The sequence below is a fragment of the Desmodus rotundus genome, unplaced genomic scaffold (assembly GCF_022682495.2).
Source record: "Desmodus rotundus isolate HL8 unplaced genomic scaffold, HLdesRot8A.1 manual_scaffold_15, whole genome shotgun sequence".
NCBI lineage: Eukaryota > Metazoa > Chordata > Mammalia > Chiroptera > Phyllostomidae > Desmodus > Desmodus rotundus.
This window is the reverse complement of record NW_026527203.1, coordinates 2,495,393-2,516,751: the sequence shown is the minus strand read 5'-3', so window position 1 is coordinate 2,516,751 and position 21,359 is coordinate 2,495,393. Positions and strand designations below refer to the sequence as shown.

General features: G+C 42.0%; 2 protein-coding genes across 2 annotated transcripts; both read right to left on the bottom strand.

Moving 5' to 3' along the window:
* Positions 1-663: 663 nt before the first annotated feature.
* LOC128780045 (ubiquitin-conjugating enzyme E2 D3-like) lies at positions 664-1,098 on the bottom strand. Its single transcript, XM_053917697.2, has one exon. It carries the CDS (start codon positions 1,048-1,050, stop codon positions 664-666), a length of 387 nt encoding a protein of 128 aa, XP_053773672.1. The 5' UTR covers positions 1,051-1,098.
* Positions 1,099-15,959: 14,861 nt separating this feature from the next.
* LOC128780047 (ubiquitin-conjugating enzyme E2 D3-like) lies at positions 15,960-16,394 on the bottom strand. Its single transcript, XM_053917699.2, has one exon. The coding sequence runs from the start codon at positions 16,344-16,346 to the stop codon at positions 15,960-15,962; it is 387 nt and encodes a 128-aa protein (XP_053773674.1). The 5' UTR covers positions 16,347-16,394.
* Positions 16,395-21,359: the final 4,965 nt, after the last annotated feature.

Sequence of the window (21,359 nt, the reverse complement as noted above, 5' to 3'; positions counted from 1 at the left end):
CACTCATCTACTGATGGGCAGGCACTAGGGCAGCTTGTACATGTGAGCTATTGTCAACATGTGGGCATGTGCTGGAAATTGGGGTGCAATCCAGAGTGTGCAGGGAGGCATATATGTCAAAAAGGTGGGCATTGATGACTGAGGGTGGAGAATTCTTGCAACAAAACACAGTTTTCTTTTTGTGACAACTCCTCATCCACTTAATGTTTCTGCAGTTAAATGCAGGCCTGGTAGTAGAGGCTATGGGTTGCCGTTCACTTCTGCCAAAGCAAACCCCTAAACACACAGGTGCCTCAGAATGAAAAAGATACCTTATGAACTTCCTAATCTTCATCCAGTGGTCCCCGCCATTGTCAGTTCTAAAGTACTCCTGCTAAGCCCACCACACTGTTGTTCTACATTTCCTATCCCTAAGGAGGAAAGAAGGCCTTCAGTAAAATGTTTATTGGAACTGGCCTCTTTCCCGCTACCCCATTTCCCAAGCATGCCCCCTTCCCCCTCACCTCTCACACCCACGCCACCCACGGCTTCCCTCCAGCCTCCACACACTCTAATGTGTCACATGTGATATTGGAAAGGATGCCTCCCAGAAAGTAGTCAAAGAACAGCCCATTCAAAAGCCAGGTGTTTTATTGAGGTGAGGGGTTATCATTTGTCCCTCATTCACCTAGCATACTTCTTGGTCCAAGCTCGGGCCATGGTATCAAAGGCATCCCTGTCCTGTAAGTACATTCTCCCAATGGACGGAACAAAGGGGTCGTTGGGGTTGGGGTCACATAGCATGGAGGTGATGGATAGCAAGAGTTTGGATATGGTCAGTATAGGAGACCACTGGGACCTGAGAATATCTACACAGATATATCCCCTTCGGTTGATATTGGGGTGGTAGATCGGGGTTGTGAAGTAAATAAGCGGCGGCCTGAAGGGGTAATTGGGTGGAAATTGTATGTTCAGGCGGAACAGCCCACCCTCGTAAGGGCTGTCGGCGGGACCCATAATGGTCCCCTTCCATGTGAACATGCTGTCGTCCACCGGCCCCGCGAAGCACATGGGCGGGGGGTCGTTTGTGATGTCTGTCAGTTCCTTGTGCAGTCGCCTCAGAGCGGTGGATATGTCAAACGGAGCAGGGATGGTCCGGATATCCTGACAGGGACAAAGGGTCAGGGGAGACGATGGGTTAGTGGGGCGTGATTTACGAAGACCATGTTTAGAGGCACAGCCAACCCCCCAGGTCGGTGGGTAAGAGCTGGAGCCGGGCTGTGGGCTGTGTAATGGCGGCGGGTTGAAGGCGAGTTGCGGACTCACCTGGACCAGCAAGACCTGAGGGGCTCCTGCTCACCTGTGCTCCGCTCGTCCCTGGATCCTCAATCCTTGGCTCCTGTACCTCCTCCTGCTGCACCTCTGGCTCCTCCATCCATGCTTCTTCCATCACTTCCTCCTCTGCTACTGTCGGCTGCTCAGTGTCTAAAGCCCAAACTGAGCTGCCAGGACGCAAGGCCTCCCTTCTACAGTGCCAACCGCTCCTACCGGCCTGCCACTACTCTTTCTTCAGGCCTGCCCCAAACGGTCCTGCGTTTCCCTGGCAGTATGGAACATGCTCTGTGACATCACAAGGGCCAGCTGAAGACATCAGCAAGTCAGTGGTAGCAAGGTCAGGAAAGACAGAGGGCCTGAATGAGAGGGTGTCATTGTTATAACAATAATTCTATAGTCATAATGTTATAGCAACTTATTGGAGCTGTCTATAAAATAAAGACATAAACAAACAAACAAATAAGTAAAAAGTGAACTTGTATCAAAAAAAAAAATGGTTCTAGTCCTCTGTAAAGAATAAGGAAGCATGTCAGGCAAGGGAGTCCCCTGTGATATTTTACAACGAAAAGAGGAATACACTGGAAAAAGCACTACAATATTGGCTGCCTTTTCTGCTCCTGGTCACACTGCTGATGGGTGTTCTCCTATGTACATCACAATTTATCGAGGAGGTGCAGGACCTAACGCCAGCTCCCAGGGGATACTTTAGGAGTTTGTCATCAAAATCAAATGCTGTTTCTCACACATGACATGTGCATAGGGTTGATATGTCAGGAGAGAACAACAAGTTTCAGAGTCTATTGAAGGACAATGTATTGCGGCCACACTCTCAAGATTCTCACCCCATTGATTGCCAATCTTTGCTTCGGATTACAGTGTGAAATGCCAGGGGCAGAGAAGAGTAGGTTAGCTCCACCAGTAGATATGTAAAATGACCAGGAGCTTCTGTGCACACCATTAATCTACTTAGTTACCCACTGTCCAGGCATGGCTGCTTTTCTACACACACTTTGGATTTCATTGTACTGTTTGGGGCTTTTCTTTCAATTCAATTTCAAAGCTTGCATTTTGTTCAACCTATTGAAATCGTTTCGAAGGGGTGGAGGGCTCGATTTATTTCACTCTTGGTCCCACCCCTCACAGGAGCATGAGATTTAGATGCAATTGATATCTATAATGATCACCACTAATTTACTGAACAGGGTGTGGAGCATCTATGTTAGGTGCAAAGATAAATATGATATGATCTCCGAATTAAAGGCATTCATGGTCTGATGGAGGTAGAGGAAAACACGTTGACATGTATTTACGTCATTAAAATGGCATGCTACAATCCTAAAAAACATATTTAGAATCCATGGCTATAAGAAGGCCAAGGATCAAAGGAGACTCTGGAGGGAGTTCTATCTGATCTGAGTCAGGCATGATCACTGGCAGTTAGGTAGGAGGGGTGAGAAGAAATTAGGCAAGAGAAAAGGGCAGGAAGCAAAAATGGAAAGATTATAACTGAGCCAGGAGAACAAGCAGATGTGAAAGGCCTGCTGTGACAGAAAGCATGACTATTTCCAGGAATTAAATGCACTTTGGTGCATTGAAAAATGTGTGGTTTGAAGAATGCCTAAAGCCAAGAAGGCAATGTTGAGGTTGTGAACAGACTTTCAGATGAACTGATGAAGTTTTGATTTTATTCCATACACTGTAAGTAACCTGGAAGAACTTTAAGTAAATATGATGTGAATATTTTCTGTTTCGGAAAAGACTTCTCTAGCGCCTGGTGTGCAACAAATTTACTAAGCCTAAAGGGAAGGGAGCCCAAGAGTGTGTAGCTCTGTTGGTGGTAGTGCCGTCCTGTACACCAATGGGTTGGGTGTTCAACTCCTAGGCAGGGCACATGCCTGGTCTGTGGGCTATGTCGTCATGGGAGGCGCCTGAGAGACAACCATGCTTGCCTGTTTCTGTCCCTCATTTCCTCTCTCTAAAGTGGAATTACAAAAATCTTTAAAGACAAAAAGCAAAATAAATGTCTTATTATTTAATAATATTACATTTAGTAGCAATAAAAATGAATACAACTAATTATGCAACCTAATAATCCATAGTTAATATTACTTGTGGTAAATTATATGCAGAGAATACGCTACTCTCCCCTTTACCCCTTACTGCTTCGAGAACCTATTTCCCTACTCTATTGATTATCTTGGGCATGTGACTTTCTCCATCAATGGCAAGACATCAGTTGTGATGTCCAAATCCTGAAGCTATGCTAATTACTGGCAGTCCTCATTAGGTTGGAACAGCTGCCTACAAAAGTATGTTGTATGTAATGGATACACATTCATTCTTGGCTTCCATACGGGAAAACACCTCACTCAATCCTCAGGTCTACCTTCCACCAAAAGTCAAGCCAAGATCAGATGAGGAGACTAAAGAATATCGTAGATAACTGGAAGACTCAGAAGTAAGAGATATGTGTTTGTTTTAATCCATGGGATTTATACTTTGCTTATTATTGAGAGAAAACCTAAGTTGTTATGTTGAAGAACATACTGCATGGCTCAACTTGCAATACATTCTGTGTGAGTAAGAAGCAATATAATGCAAACAATAAATGCTGAAGTCGGTAGCATAGTGTCACTTTTGGACAGACAAGAAAGGGAAGAAACTACATAATTGCTGTTGACGCTTCTGACGTGGCTTAACTGCATAGCTTGGTGTCCCTTGGCTTCCCTATTGGTCTCGATATGGCTGCAGAAATGCAGACACAGCATAGCAATGCACGCAGTTGAACGGGAGACAAGAAACTGGAGAAACCTTGGCTTTCCTTTTTCATGGGTAAAGAAACTGTTTTTCTAAAGGTGACCCTGGCATACTGCATTCTGTGCCCTGAGTTGCAGACGGGAATCACATGGCCCCTCATGTCTATAATATGGACCATGAAATTGAGAAACACTTTGCCCTATTTGGGCTAGATCAATTCCACTTCGGTTCTGAAACCCTTAAAGTGTTTTCTCCATGCAAAAGATGCCTTCTGACAACAATAAGGAAGGGATGTCGTGATGGTGAATATTGAAAAGGCAAGTAACAATGATTTCTCCTGTTAGAATGATTTATTATATCCTTTAACTTTTCCTCTTCCGATCTACTGCCAAGCCAGAGTAGGGAAATATATGTGCATAACACACTCTATTTAAAAATAGGTTTTGCTGCCTTCAAACATGCCATTCATTAATAATACGGCCTTAAAAGATGTTTCGCAGGTAATTGAAACTGGGTGAGCAATGAATTTAATTGAAGCAAAGCAAGCATGACGCCAAGGTGAAGTCATGTTCACTCCAAGTTCATATTCAGAAGGCAGTCATGCTAATGCACGGCTAAAGAGAATACAATCTGGTGCGTCAGATTTACTGATGCAGAAAGTAGCGTGAGATCACATTAAAATGCAGCACAGGTACAGAGCCTGAGAGAGTTTATGAGCCTTGGGATTTGTTGCTCACATTCTCCTACCAGATTAGTTGCTGAATATTACAATACAACTTTCAGATGTCCCAGGAAGGTTAAGACACCAGTGAACAAACCTGTCAGGGGAAATCTTTTAGTCTCCGTGTTGCAACGGTCTGTCCGTGGCTTTCACACTTGAAAAGGCCATGTGAACCATGGCCTTCTCATGCTACATGAAATCCAGAATATTTTCACGCATCTAGGCTCTGCATACTACCTTAACTTTTTCCTTTGCATAACAGTATTTCTATGTAAATGTAAGTGTGTCACATTGTCTCCTCCTGCAATCTGTTCTTGCTTTAGTTAAAATACACTCCGTAAGAGTATTCTTTATGTATTTTTCTTCCTTTCTGGAACTGCTGGTTTCCTCTCTACTCGGGATGTAGAGAAATATGTTTACAACTATCTTCTTAGTTTTAACACTTCACCCCGTGTGTTATTTATTAGAAACACTCACGTCTTTACTTAAAATGGAAGACATAGCTGCGACTACCTTTGCTCATTCTTTCCGGCTATATGAATCGAGTATATTCAAAACTCTGTTAATCTGGCGCTAATTAATTCTGCTTCATGAAATTGTAAAACGGCAAGCATTTGCCTATGAAACCTGAGAACTTGAAGAGTATTCTAGGCAGAAAAAACCAAACTCAATGTGCAGTTTGCACCAATAACAGTTCCAAGCATGTTCTCAGTAATGGAAATATAATGTATTTATTGTGACGAACTTGGAAATATGGACTTTGGTTAATATCAGAAAGGATAAAACCTGCCTTTCATACTATAAAGTGACTAAAAAGTAATGACAAGTAGTAAAGCTCCCATCTACTCTAAGGTCAAGGGATAACCTATCAGTAAGGAATCATAAATCATAGGTGGCATGCACATAGAACCAACTTCTAGGATCAATAAATCATTGGATGAAATAAATTGTACACTCTAGGGAAGTAAAACTTAATTCACCCCTTTAGTTAACTATGAGAATGAAATATAAGTAGACACAGCAGGCATAGCATATGGTGAAGTACTCTTAAGATTAATAGAAATTTTTAAAATGACCATTGGAACCAACTAGAGTATGTTCCTTTTCCAAGTGTAGGTGGTTTTGTGTATAAAAAGTTCACATACTTAATGGAAATGGGTGAATGAGGGCCTCCGAAAGTAAAGGGTTAAGTATTTTTGATGAATTAAATAACAGCCCATAAATATTAAAGACCAAAATTTTGAAAATCATTATTCTAGTGTTTTTCCATTCAGTAAGTACTCTCATTAACCCTGCTCAGAGTTTTCACATCTTTCCATAAACATTGGTGGAAAATTGCGTTGTTCTTCCTTTTTACATTTCCTGATCATATCGTATGCGTTATTACGGGGAAAAAAGAACTCAGAATAGGCCAGCGAAATATCCCTAGATAGCAGTTAATACTCCAGGAAAAAATGAACAGTAGAGTGCTTTATTGCAGGGAAGAAATGCAGCTTTTGCATAATACTCATTCATGACAGAGGGGGAAAATATATGTCAAAAATATGGAGAGTAATCACGTCAAGACAGTAAAATGAAAAACACAAAATTTATATAGGATCGTTGTCTTTCTTCTACAATTTATAACTATTGTGGCCAGCTCCTTATAATATGACTTATAAAACATACTGCATTGGTAATGTATGGGAAGCCCTAGTCAAAGATCATTTGAATATACTTCATATATATAAATACATAAGACCTAATGACTTGCTTGCTAGAGTGCTTCAAACGTGGGGGGTCTTGAAGCGTAAGCACTTCCTTGTTACAACAACTTGTAGATACATGGAGAGAGTCCATGTGAATATTAACAGATGGAATGTGAAAAGGGCCAAAGCCTAGGAAATATACATTTCAACTTTATAATCTACAGAAGCATAACATTTCACTTTCCAAGCCTTGAGAAAACGCGGACTTTTCTAGCATTGCTCCTTATACTCCTAGGTCCTGTTTAAGTAAGTGAAAAAGTTTCCAAAACACAGTAATAGGCAGGGGGTACTAAGGAGAAGTTATAGAAGTCTGTCTTATACTACAAGGTTTAATTCAGACAACAGAACTTAGGATGAACCAAATGGTAAGTGTGGTCTAAAGCATAAGCCTGATTCCGACCCAGTGAATTCATCAGGTAATAATCAGCAAATAAGTTTTATTTCAATGCAAACCCCAAACCAATGGAATACACAAGCATACATGCACGTACATGCTCATACAATCAAAATAGTTGGCAAACAAAGCCAAACTGCAAGGACTCAATGTTCATAAAAAGTAGTTAGACCTAACTGAGACAATACTGCCGGAGTAACAGAGCCCACACAAATCAATTAACTTTCAAGACCTGTTATGTGTGAAAGAAAGTTGTTAGACTACATAATTCCCAGGGCTCCTCCTAGTGATGATGTGGTGTGGGTCTTTTAGAGAAAACCAGAAGTTGGGACGTCAGGTAACGATCAGAAGAGAGGATTTTTTCCATTATTCAAATACACCACCATGTCCTTAGCACCATGATTTACAATAGCCCAGTCCTGGGGTCTACCTAGGTGCCCATCAGCCAATGAGTGTATCCAAAAGCTCTAGTATATTTACACAATGGAACTCAGCGCAGAAGGGAGAGAGAAGGAGCTCATACACTTTGCCATGGTATGGATAGAACTGGACAGCATTATGCTAAGTGAAATAAGCCAGGCTGTGAGGGAGAAATGCCAAGTGATCTCACCTTTAAGTACAACATAATCAACTGAGGAAAAAAGGAACCAAAATAAAAACGGAGACATTCACATTAAGAACAATGTAGCAATAGTGAGAGGGGAGGAGGGTGCGGATGGTGGGGAGAGTGGTCTATAGGAGCTACTATAAAATACACAAGAAGAAAATCAAGGAGGAGGGTTGAGGTGGGTTAGGGATGTGGGACTCCCTAGCCTGAGGTGGAGAGACGGGGAGAAAATGCAGTCAATTTTAACTGAATAAACATAAAATTAAATAAATATATATTAAAAATTCAACCTAATAGAAGATTTTTATGAAAATCATGTTTTATGCCTAAAAAATAAAAATTAAGATTTGAAGTTAAAATAAAGAAAAAACTGACTTTGATGAGAGCATAGAGTTAGGGGTAGAAAGAGTGGAAACCAGTGAGGAAGACAGAAAACCGTCATAGAAGAAAAATAACCAGGGGTACTGTGTCCTCGCTGCCTAAGGTTTCCTGTATCAGTAAGGTCATTCCCATTCATCTTCCTGTACTACCCTTACCTCCCCCTGTCTATTTTGTGCCTATCATTAATGTTTCTTATTCCCTGTACCTTTTCCCCCCTTGTCGGTCCACCCGCTCCCGCTAATAACCCTCCATATTACCTCCGTTTCTGCAATTCTGTTCCTGTTCGAATTGTCTGCGTAGTGTGGTTTTATTTTTGCCTTTAAGGTTAGGTCCTCTTTAGATGTGAATTTGCTGCCATTTTATTCACATTTTTTACCTTCTTTTTTCTTAGGGAAGTTTCTGTAGCTTTTCATATAATAAGGGCTTGGTGATGATGAACTCCTTTAACTTGAGCTTGTCTGGGCAACAGTTTATTTGCCCTAGCGTTCTAAAGGACAGCTTTGCTGGATAGAACAATCTTGGATGGAGGTCCTTGCATTTCATGACTTGGGATACTTCTTTCCAGCCCTTTCTTGCGTGCAATGGTTCTGTGGAGAAATCAGCTGACAGTCTTTTGGGGATTCCTTTGCATGTAACTGTCTCCTTACGTCTTGCAGCTTCTCAGATTCTCTCCTTATCTTTCATCTTGGGTAATGCAATTGTGATTTCTCCTGGTTGTTTCTATTTCGGTACAACTGTCTGGGACTCTCTGGGCTTCCTGGGCTTCCTGCAAGGCTCTTCCTAGTGCCACATTGGGGAAGTTCTCCATCATTCGTTTTTCCAAGAATTTTTCAATATATTGTTCTTCTTTCTTTCCTTCGGCCACCGCTAGGATTCTAATGTTGCAACATTTAAGATTTTCCTGGACGTTCCTAAGCCTCTCCTCATTGTGTTGAATAGTTGTTTCTTCATGCTGTTCTGCTTGAAGGAGTATTTCTTCTTTGTGCTCCAAACTTGTTCATCTGAGTCCCGCTGTCCTTCCCATCAGTGTTGGTTCCCTGAACATTTTTCCTCTATTTCTCTTTTCCTATCCTGCATTTCTTCCTCTATTTTGTGACCCTACTCAGCCAATTCTGTGAGCATGCCGATGACCAGCGTTTTGAACTGTGACTCTGATAGGTTGGCTAACCCTTAATCACTTAGCTCTATTTTTCCAGGAGCTTTGATCTCTTCCTTCATTTGGGCCATTTTTATATTTGTTTCAGAGTGCCTCTTATGTGGAAATGGGGAGAGGCTTACTGGTTCACCAGGGAAACCGGCGTTGCTGTCCTGCGAGCTGTGTGTTGTGGCGGGTCTGAGAGGGAACAATGGTGCTTACCTAGATCTCTGGTGACTTTCAGTCATTTGCCCTGCTATCCACGAGCAAACCAATCTCTTCTGGTGATGATTGCAAGGTCAGTACTTGGTGTATAAGTTGTAGGACTACGTGGGTCTCTGCGGGAAGTCTTGTGTGAGGATGAGAGTTCTTTCCACCGAGAAAACCCTCACAGGTGTTTTCAGTTAGATGTTTTAGGCTTTATTTGCGTGCCCTGGCACCTTTTCTCCCACGGTCTGTTTCCCTTCCCACATCGTTGCTCTTGGTTTATTTGCAAGCGAATGTGAGTCCACGGGCTCTGCATATGCCACCTTGCGGACACCAAACTTCAGCCGCTGCCTTGCAGCAAGTCCTCTCCAGTCATACTTCCCGCTTCTACTCATCCTTCAGGTATGATTGAATGTTTCTTTTGAACTCCTTGTTGTTGGACTTCCCTACACTTCCATATTCGGGCTGTTGTGGTTCCTTGTTCTTGTTAAATTTGTTCTTGTCCTTGTTCTGGTTGTGTGAGGAGAAGAAGTGCATCTACCTAGGCCTGTGTCATGGCCAGAGGTGACTGGAGTGTCTTTCAAACAGGACTGAAATTTCTTCAGAGAGGAAATATTTATTATTATTTCTGTACAGTCTAGCATTTTTGGGTGGATAGTTATAGTTTTAAAAGAGCATGTTCTTGTTGAGACTTCAGGACCATTTCTTGGGGGAACTATACTTTATTTTATTTTACAAATCAGTAACTCGGGATTCTAAGAGATACAAACTATTCAAAGCTGAATACTAGACAGTGATAAAGCCAGTCCTGAGTGCCTCCAAGGTCCCTATTCTTCTTCACCACAGTGTAGATGTCAGAGACGTGTGGTTCTCACAGGTGTGGCTCAGTTGGCTGGGCCTCACACTAGAAAGTAAGACGTTTCAGGTTTGATTCCCATAGAGCACATTCCTGGGTTGCTCGTTTGGTGCCCACGTGGGATGGGAATGAGGGGCAAGTGATAGATGTTTCTCTTTCATATGGATGTTTCTTTCTCTATAGAAACCAAAATGTTTTTTAAAAAAGGATTTGTAATATTATTAATATGTTTGGAGGGAGATATAAAGGAAAAGTGTATTATTGTATTCAATATTTTATAAACAGTGAACCCTCTATGTTTTTTTTTTTTTTTCCTGTTAAGTGACCCTAGATAAGTGGTTTCCAAGTATGGAAGACAGGGGCTTTCAATCAGTTCTCTGTATCCTCTCATTATATGACACCGCGCCTACTCTGGTTTCTACTCTCTGTCAGAAGTGACCAACAGTAGCCTCGAGAGTCTCTCTGAAAGAAGGAAAGAGATGGTTACACACAAGAATGGACATACCAGTTGGAAGTGCAGCAATGGGAATTGCAGATTTGGCGCGTTACTACATGACCCTGAAATGATGCTTAGATCATAAAGAGCAGCCTGTCCTTTTCTTACCAATTCAAGAAATTGCATGACATTAAATTATCATACGTAAACCAAGGGCCTCAGATGTTTTAAAAAGTCTCTCATTTTCACGAAATCCTTCGATTGAAGCATTATCTTGATGTTGCCACGTGAAATACACATATAGAAGCAGTATTGTGATGCTGCGTGACAAGTCAATTGAACTATGTGATAGTCTTCATAGCTTTACAAGAATGAAGACCCTGTCATGATTTGTTTGCTATCGTACGAGCCACAGAATTTATTGTCAAGAACTTGTCAGTGGAAAAGAAAAATGTACACTTTCTAGCACTGACATTTACTGGGAATAAATCTAACATGGGCTGAATGAGCACAACTCGGATGACACACATAACACTTACCACTGCCGTACTGTAACCATTATTGTGATGATAAGGTCTTAGATATCCCACAGAATTGGTGAAATATAGGATCAGTCCCACAGGGTATTGAGTGTTTTGCTTACTCCTAGGGTGCAATAAATTGCATGGCTGTGTGTTGGTGTAATGGGAGAAAGGAAAGCAGTACATAGAAATATCTTTCTTCTAATTTCCCTAGATAATTCTCCTCACAGGTAAGTTTATATTTCATTGAATGTCTATATATGTGTTAGTCCAGAGCAAGTTATTTCTTAGTGACATGTGATTTTCAAGCACTCTTTATTGTTTTATAATGAATAATAGATGGAAATATTAAATAGGACTGCAGAAGAACAAAGTTATTTTCTACTGATATTTTCTCATTTTCTCTTATTGCTTCCTTTAAAACTACACATTTCCAAAATGTGAAAAATATATCCAGTCAAGACATAGTGTAAACAAACATTTTTCTGAATGTTTTCTATACAGATAGTCCATGAAATTCTTTTCAAAACACCATAAATTTATTTTTGAAAGAATGTATGTGTAGACCTAAGTAAGGATTATATACTTGTGTGTATATATCACTCATCAAGGTCTCCAATAGAGAGCATTATGTGATTAAATTCTATTTGGGTTACCTGGTAGCTAAGATTTGAATTATAGTTTTGTCAATGCTTAAGACTACAAGAAACTGATCTATCCTTTCTGGTGCAATACCGTTAAAGTTCATGAAAGCATTAAGTAGCGTGTCATTAAAATAAAGGGAAGGTTAAACTTTTTCTCCCAGTTGGACTCATAGAATAGTTCCCAGCAGCCATAGCTGCTTCTGACAATTGCTTCTCTCACTACCCTGGATGATGTGTATCTACATATGCATCTCATTCACTAAAGTAGAAGTGACAGGCTTTCTTCAAAGTTCTTGGATTCCATGAACTGGCCTCCACGATGACCTGAGTGAAGTGAACCATTATCCAAATGACTGTGGACGTGTTACCTGAATGAAACTAATTTTCAGTGATGGTCCAGTAACAGTGTGGACACCTTCCTAGCAAGAATTTCTTGGATTACTTAAGAGCCTGACATAGGGTAGGGAGGCAGGACACAATGTGTTCTTCCTGTGGATAGAGTTCTCTGGTAGATTCAGTGAGGAGGGAAGGGAACACTCCCAAGTATTGGCCAAGTTGTTTGAAGGGACTAGTTTTTTACATGGACATTTGGAGTGTTCTTTCTCCTACTACAGCCGTTCACACCTTTCCTCCTTTCCACTCCTGCTCCCAACTCCAGCCCCCCTTCCCTCTGCCCTTCTCCACACTCTTATCTGTGTCCAAGGATCCCGCATAGGTGTTTTTCCACCACTCCCTTCACCTTCTTCTTCCATTCCCCCAGCCCCTTCCCGTCCGACAGCCCTCATTCTGTTTCAGTTATAATTCATCCATTTATACTTTCTTTGTTATTTTATAGTATTCATTGAATTCCACATATGCCAATCTTATAGTCTTTAATGCACTTTCCAAGTGGTAGATATAGTTTCAAAATACAGGGATTAGTGAGGATGTCTAGGGAAACATAATTAGACACATTATGATTCAAAACATAATTCATGTAGTAAGAGTGTCCTTCCTTGAACCTTTAATTCCACACAGCAGACTTGTTCCATTATGCTGTCAGCACTGATCCTATAAAATTAGCAAAAAAAAAAAAAAAAAAAAAGGCCTAAATGGTATTTCTCCCTCACAGCCTGGCTTATTTCACTTCGCAAATTGCTCTCTACTTCCATCCATGCCATTGCAAAGAGTATCAGCTCCTGAATTCTCTCTGATGTGTAGCATTCCATTGTGTAAATGTACCATAGTTTTGGATCAACTTATTACCACTGGCACTGATGTTGCTTCTAGTACTTGGCTATTATAAATTGTACAGCTGCGAACATGGAGGTGCACAGGTTCTCACTTTTAACTGGAATATAACAAGAAAAGAAAAAGCAAAGAAAATATAACCGGAGACATTGAAATTAAGAACATGGTAACAATAGCCACAGGTAAGTGGAGTGGAGATAGTGGGGGGAGAGTGGTCTATAGGAGCTACTGTACAGGACACAAGGACAAAATCAAAGGGGGTGTTAGGGTGGGGGGAGGGAGGTTGGACTTGCCTGGGCAGGGAGGGATTGGGAGAAAATCCAGCCAATTGTAGTTAAATAAAATAAATAAACACATTTAATAAATTGAGGGCTTAAATCAGTTGATTTAACCTCATAAACCTTTCTGCAGTTCTCAAGTCTCTACTTCCCGCTCTCAGAAACAAATGCACATGTGAGACTCAGTTCTATGTCTGCATCTGCTTTGTACAATTAACACGTGCTTTTAGCCTTTACTTTACTTCCCTTAGGTCAGTTCTTGTATCTGTTCATTTGCTGTTCATAGGAAGTCAAATCATTAACACACGTGACTCACTAATAGTACAAGAGACCCCCCAAACAGCACAGATCGGACTCTGTGACATGCTGGCAGAAGGCGCTTAGAAAGGAAACACCTGCAAACCAGCTACACTGCCATGAAACCAGGGAGGGCACTGGAAGATATTGAACACCAGAGCCAAAATATCTGCACTCCAAATTCCTTGGCTGAAGCTGGTAGACTGAAAATTGGAAGTCCCTTTCACCTCTGATCACCTGATGGTGTCTGCCTGAAGTGCTCTGCAGAGATGAATGGTAAACCAAAGGAATGCTCCCATGCGTACACACTTTAACATGCCAAACAACCATGTTCAGAGGACTTGCTAAGACTCCCTTGTCCAGACCTTCTCTTTCTGATCACTGTTGTTAAGGGACAAAATCCTGCAACTCTGAAGGTGCTCTTTGGGGTATGAATTGTAAGCTATTGATAAGATATTTTTTTCGGTTGAAGCACGTGATGAAAATGTGGCCTCACTCAAACATCCAGTTAGAAACAGAGACTATGCAGGCTGCCTGTAAGCTCCCAAGGTCCTGAAAATGATGTTAGATGCCTCTTTCTCAGGCCACCCAGGAACCAGCATGGCAGGAACCTGCACCCTAATGTTATGAAAGCACAATTTGAAAAATCTCTCCTGTCGGTCCAGTCATCTGGATCTTCACCTTTCCCTTAGCCCTATCTCATGTTTCACGTGGAGCAACAAAGAACCTGCCCAAATGGTCTCTGCGTTTAGCCACTCTTGCATTTTGATTTCCGACCCTCTCGCTTGCTGGCTCCGATTGCTTAATTGTTCTTCCTCACTTCTAGTGTTGACCAACAGCATGGCGCATGTTGGAGGATTCTTCAGGTAGGATCCCAGCAGTGGAATATCTGGATGAAAAGGCAATCCCATTAATGAAGAAATTCAATATCGTTTCCAACAGTGAGTGCCTCAGTCTGCATTTCGACCCACAGGGCCAAAGGGTTGCCTTCGTTCTACAATCTCACCAGTATGCGTTTTGTGTTGACTTCTTGATGATGGCCATTCTGACTGGTGAGGTTATATCTCATTGTCGTTTGCATTTGCGTCTCTCTTGTCTGTCTTCCTGGTGTGGATAGCTCCTTTCCTTAATCACAAAACCTTAGCCTCCAGTATATAGCCCATGAGGCAATCAGAAGGACCTCAACAGCTGCTCAGTCACAGGAGAGCTCTAAGGACACGGGTGTGAATACACGCTTTCGTAGAGAAAAGGATGAAACAAAGAAAGAAAGTTTTCTTATTTTGTTATTTTTTTAATTGCCTGTGCTGGGGGAGACACTGCTTATTGGAATTATGCAGGTTTTAAGCATACAAGTCTACGATTCCTCTGTAGTGTATATTGAATTATGTGTAGAGCACCCCATGTCAAGACGGTGTCCAGCACAAGCAGCTGTCCCACTTCACACCCTTCTTTTGCATCGCCCCTCCTCCTTTCCCTCAGGTCTAACCCTTACTGTTATCTGGGATGTTTTTTCTTAATCCCTTCCCCTTCCCCACCCAGCAGGCACAACCTCCCTGCTCTGACACCTGTTGGCCAGCTCTCCTAGGTGCCTGTCCCAATCAGCCTTGTTAGTTCAGTTTGTTCATTTCATTCTCCAAATTAGTGAGATTGTTTGGTATCTGTCTTCCTCTGACTGGCTTATTTCACTGAGCATAATGTTCCTCAGGTCCATGCACACTGTCGCAAGGGGACAGATTGGCATGTACTATTTATTCCATTGTGTGCACTTACCACTCATCTACTGATGGGCAGGCACTAGGGCAGCTTGTACATGTGAGCTATTGTCAACATGTGGGCATGTGCTGGAAATTGGGGTGCAATCCAGAGTGTGCAGGGAGGCATATATGTCAAAAAGGTGGGCATTGATGACTGAGGGTGGAGAATTCTTGCAACAAAACACAGTTTTCTTTTTGTGACAACTCCTCATCCACTTAATGTTTCTGCAGTTAAATGCAGGCCTGGTAGTAGAGGCTATGGGTTGCCGTTCACTTCTGCCAAAGCAAACCCCTAAACACACAGGTGCCTCAGAATGAAAAAGATACCTTATGAACTTCCTAATCTTCATCCAGTGGTCCCCGCCATTGTCAGTTCTAAAGTACTCCTGCTAAGCCCACCACACTGTTGTTCTACATTTCCTATCCCTAAGGAGGAAAGAAGGCCTTCAGTAAAATGTTTATTGGAACTGGCCTCTTTCCCGCTACCCCATTTCCCAAGCATGCCCCCTTCCCCCTCACCTCTCACACCCACGCCACCCACGGCTTCCCTCCAGCCTCCACACACTCTAATGTGTCACATGTGATATTGGAAAGGATGCCTCCCAGAAAGTAGTCAAAGAACAGCCCATTCAAAAGCCAGGTGTTTTATTGAGGTGAGGGGTTATCATTTGTCCCTCATTCACCTAGCATACTTCTTGGTCCAAGCTCGGGCCATGGTATCAAAGGCATCCCTGTCCTGTAAGTACATTCTCCCAATGGACGGAACAAAGGGGTCGTTGGGGTTGGGGTCACATAGCATGGAGGTGATGGATAGCAAGAGTTTGGATATGGTCAGTATAGGAGACCACTGGGACCTGAGAATATCTACACAGATATATCCCCTTCGGTTGATATTGGGGTGGTAGATCGGGGTTGTGAAGTAAATAAGCGGCGGCCTGAAGGGGTAATTGGGTGGAAATTGTATGTTCAGGCGGAACAGCCCACCCTCGTAAGGGCTGTCGGCGGGACCCATAATGGTCCCCTTCCATGTGAACATGCTGTCGTCCACCGGCCCCGCGAAGCACATGGGCGGGGGGTCGTTTGTGATGTCTGTCAGTTCCTTGTGCAGTCGCCTCAGAGCGGTGGATATGTCAAACGGAGCAGGGATGGTCCGGATATCCTGACAGGGACAAAGGGTCAGGGGAGACGATGGGTTAGTGGGGCGTGATTTACGAAGACCATGTTTAGAGGCACAGCCAACCCCCCAGGTCGGTGGGTAAGAGCTGGAGCCGGGCTGTGGGCTGTGTAATGGCGGCGGGTTGAAGGCGAGTTGCGGACTCACCTGGACCAGCAAGACCTGAGGGGCTCCTGCTCACCTGTGCTCCGCTCGTCCCTGGATCCTCAATCCTTGGCTCCTGTACCTCCTCCTGCTGCACCTCTGGCTCCTCCATCCATGCTTCTTCCATCACTTCCTCCTCTGCTACTGTCGGCTGCTCAGTGTCTAAAGCCCAAACTGAGCTGCCAGGACGCAAGGCCTCCCTTCTACAGTGCCAACCGCTCCTACCGGCCTGCCACTACTCTTTCTTCAGGCCTGCCCCAAACGGTCCTGCGTTTCCCTGGCAGTATGGAACATGCTCTGTGACATCACAAGGGCCAGCTGAAGACATCAGCAAGTCAGTGGTAGCAAGGTCAGGAAAGACAGAGGGCCTGAATGAGAGGGTGTCATTGTTATAACAATAATTCTATAGTCATAATGTTATAGCAACTTATTGGAGCTGTCTATAAAATAAAGACATAAACAAACAAACAAATAAGTAAAAAGTGAACTTGTATCAAAAAAAAAAATGGTTCTAGTCCTCTGTAAAGAATAAGGAAGCATGTCAGGCAAGGGAGTCCCCTGTGATATTTTACAACGAAAAGAGGAATACACTGGAAAAAGCACTACAATATTGGCTGCCTTTTCTGCTCCTGGTCACACTGCTGATGGGTGTTCTCCTATGTACATCACAATTTATCGAGGAGGTGCAGGACCTAACGCCAGCTCCCAGGGGATACTTTAGGAGTTTGTCATCAAAATCAAATGCTGTTTCTCACACATGACATGTGCATAGGGTTGATATGTCAGGAGAGAACAACAAGTTTCAGAGTCTATTGAAGGACAATGTATTGCGGCCACACTCTCAAGATTCTCACCCCATTGATTGCCAATCTTTGCTTCGGATTACAGTGTGAAATGCCAGGGGCAGAGAAGAGTAGGTTAGCTCCACCAGTAGATATGTAAAATGACCAGGAGCTTCTGTGCACACCATTAATCTACTTAGTTACCCACTGTCCAGGCATGGCTGCTTTTCTACACACACTTTGGATTTCATTGTACTGTTTGGGGCTTTTCTTTCAATTCAATTTCAAAGCTTGCATTTTGTTCAACCTATTGAAATCGTTTCGAAGGGGTGGAGGGCTCGATTTATTTCACTCTTGGTCCCACCCCTCACAGGAGCATGAGATTTAGATGCAATTGATATCTATAATGATCACCACTAATTTACTGAACAGGGTGTGGAGCATCTATGTTAGGTGCAAAGATAAATATGATATGATCTCCGAATTAAAGGCATTCATGGTCTGATGGAGGTAGAGGAAAACACGTTGACATGTATTTACGTCATTAAAATGGCATGCTACAATCCTAAAAAACATATTTAGAATCCATGGCTATAAGAAGGCCAAGGATCAAAGGAGACTCTGGAGGGAGTTCTATCTGATCTGAGTCAGGCATGATCACTGGCAGTTAGGTAGGAGGGGTGAGAAGAAATTAGGCAAGAGAAAAGGGCAGGAAGCAAAAATGGAAAGATTATAACTGAGCCAGGAGAACAAGCAGATGTGAAAGGCCTGCTGTGACAGAAAGCATGACTATTTCCAGGAATTAAATGCACTTTGGTGCATTGAAAAATGTGTGGTTTGAAGAATGCCTAAAGCCAAGAAGGCAATGTTGAGGTTGTGAACAGACTTTCAGATGAACTGATGAAGTTTTGATTTTATTCCATACACTGTAAGTAACCTGGAAGAACTTTAAGTAAATATGATGTGAATATTTTCTGTTTCGGAAAAGACTTCTCTAGCGCCTGGTGTGCAACAAATTTACTAAGCCTAAAGGGAAGGGAGCCCAAGAGTGTGTAGCTCTGTTGGTGGTAGTGCCGTCCTGTACACCAATGGGTTGGGTGTTCAACTCCTAGGCAGGGCACATGCCTGGTCTGTGGGCTATGTCGTCATGGGAGGCGCCTGAGAGACAACCATGCTTGCCTGTTTCTGTCCCTCATTTCCTCTCTCTAAAGTGGAATTACAAAAATCTTTAAAGACAAAAAGCAAAATAAATGTCTTATTATTTAATAATATTACATTTAGTAGCAATAAAAATGAATACAACTAATTATGCAACCTAATAATCCATAGTTAATATTACTTGTGGTAAATTATATGCAGAGAATACGCTACTCTCCCCTTTACCCCTTACTGCTTCGAGAACCTATTTCCCTACTCTATTGATTATCTTGGGCATGTGACTTTCTCCATCAATGGCAAGACATCAGTTGTGATGTCCAAATCCTGAAGCTATGCTAATTACTGGCAGTCCTCATTAGGTTGGAACAGCTGCCTACAAAAGTATGTTGTATGTAATGGATACACATTCATTCTTGGCTTCCATACGGGAAAACACCTCACTCAATCCTCAGGTCTACCTTCCACCAAAAGTCAAGCCAAGATCAGATGAGGAGACTAAAGAATATCGTAGATAACTGGAAGACTCAGAAGTAAGAGATATGTGTTTGTTTTAATCCATGGGATTTATACTTTGCTTATTATTGAGAGAAAACCTAAGTTGTTATGTTGAAGAACATACTGCATGGCTCAACTTGCAATACATTCTGTGTGAGTAAGAAGCAATATAATGCAAACAATAAATGCTGAAGTCGGTAGCATAGTGTCACTTTTGGACAGACAAGAAAGGGAAGAAACTACATAATTGCTGTTGACGCTTCTGACGTGGCTTAACTGCATAGCTTGGTGTCCCTTGGCTTCCCTATTGGTCTCGATATGGCTGCAGAAATGCAGACACAGCATAGCAATGCACGCAGTTGAACGGGAGACAAGAAACTGGAGAAACCTTGGCTTTCCTTTTTCATGGGTAAAGAAACTGTTTTTCTAAAGGTGACCCTGGCATACTGCATTCTGTGCCCTGAGTTGCAGACGGGAATCACATGGCCCCTCATGTCTATAATATGGACCATGAAATTGAGAAACACTTTGCCCTATTTGGGCTAGATCAATTCCACTTCGGTTCTGAAACCCTTAAAGTGTTTTCTCCATGCAAAAGATGCCTTCTGACAACAATAAGGAAGGGATGTCGTGATGGTGAATATTGAAAAGGCAAGTAACAATGATTTCTCCTGTTAGAATGATTTATTATATCCTTTAACTTTTCCTCTTCCGATCTACTGCCAAGCCAGAGTAGGGAAATATATGTGCATAACACACTCTATTTAAAAATAGGTTTTGCTGCCTTCAAACATGCCATTCATTAATAATACGGCCTTAAAAGATGTTTCGCAGGTAATTGAAACTGGGTGAGCAATGAATTTAATTGAAGCAAAGCAAGCATGACGCCAAGGTGAAGTCATGTTCACTCCAAGTTCATATTCAGAAGGCAGTCATGCTAATGCACGGCTAAAGAGAATACAATCTGGTGCGTCAGATTTACTGATGCAGAAAGTAGCGTGAGATCACATTAAAATGCAGCACAGGTACAGAGCCTGAGAGAGTTTATGAGCCTTGGGATTTGTTGCTCACATTCTCCTACCAGATTAGTTGCTGAATATTACAATACAACTTTCAGATGTCCCAGGAAGGTTAAGACACCAGTGAACAAACCTGTCAGGGGAAATCTTTTAGTCTCCGTGTTGCAACGGTCTGTCCGTGGCTTTCACACTTGAAAAGGCCATGTGAACCATGGCCTTCTCATGCTACATGAAATCCAGAATATTTTCACGCATCTAGGCTCTGCATACTACCTTAACTTTTTCCTTTGCATAACAGTATTTCTATGTAAATGTAAGTGTGTCACATTGTCTCCTCCTGCAATCTGTTCTTGCTTTAGTTAAAATACACTCCGTAAGAGTATTCTTTATGTATTTTTCTTCCTTTCTGGAACTGCTGGTTTCCTCTCTACTCGGGATGTAGAGAAATATGTTTACAACTATCTTCTTAGTTTTAACACTTCACCCCGTGTGTTATTTATTAGAAACACTCACGTCTTTCCTTAAAATGGAAGACATAGCTGCGACTACCTTTGCTCATTCTTTCCGGCTATATGAATCGAGTATATTCAAAACTCTGTTAATCTGGCGCTAATTAATTCTGCTTCATGAAATTGTAAAACGGCAAGCATTTGCCTATGAAACCTGAGAACTTGAAGAGTATTCTAGGCAGAAAAAACCAAACTCAATGTGCAGTTTGCACCAATAACAGTTCCAAGCATGTTCTCAGTAATGGAAATATAATGTATTTATTGTGACGAACTTGGAAATATGGACTTTGGTTAATATCAGAAAGGATAAAACCTGCCTTTCATACTATAAAGTGACTAAAAAGTAATGACAAGTAGTAAAGCTCCCATCTACTCTAAGGTCAAGGGATAACCTATCAGTAAGGAATCATAAATCATAGGTGGCATGCACATAGAACCAACTTCTAGGATCAATAAATCATTGGATGAAATAAATTGTACACTCTAGGGAAGTAAAACTTAATTCACCCCTTTAGTTAACTATGAGAATGAAATATAAGTAGACACAGCAGGCATAGCATATGGTGAAGTACTCTTAAGATTAATAGAAATTTTTAAAATGACCATTGGAACCAACTAGAGTATGTTCCTTTTCCAAGTGTAGGTGGTTTTGTGTATAAAAAGTTCACATACTTAATGGAAATGGGTGAATGAGGGCCTCCGAAAGTAAAGGGTTAAGTATTTTTGATGAATTAAATAACAGCCCATAAATATTAAAGACCAAAATTTTGAAAATCATTATTCTAGTGTTTTTCCATT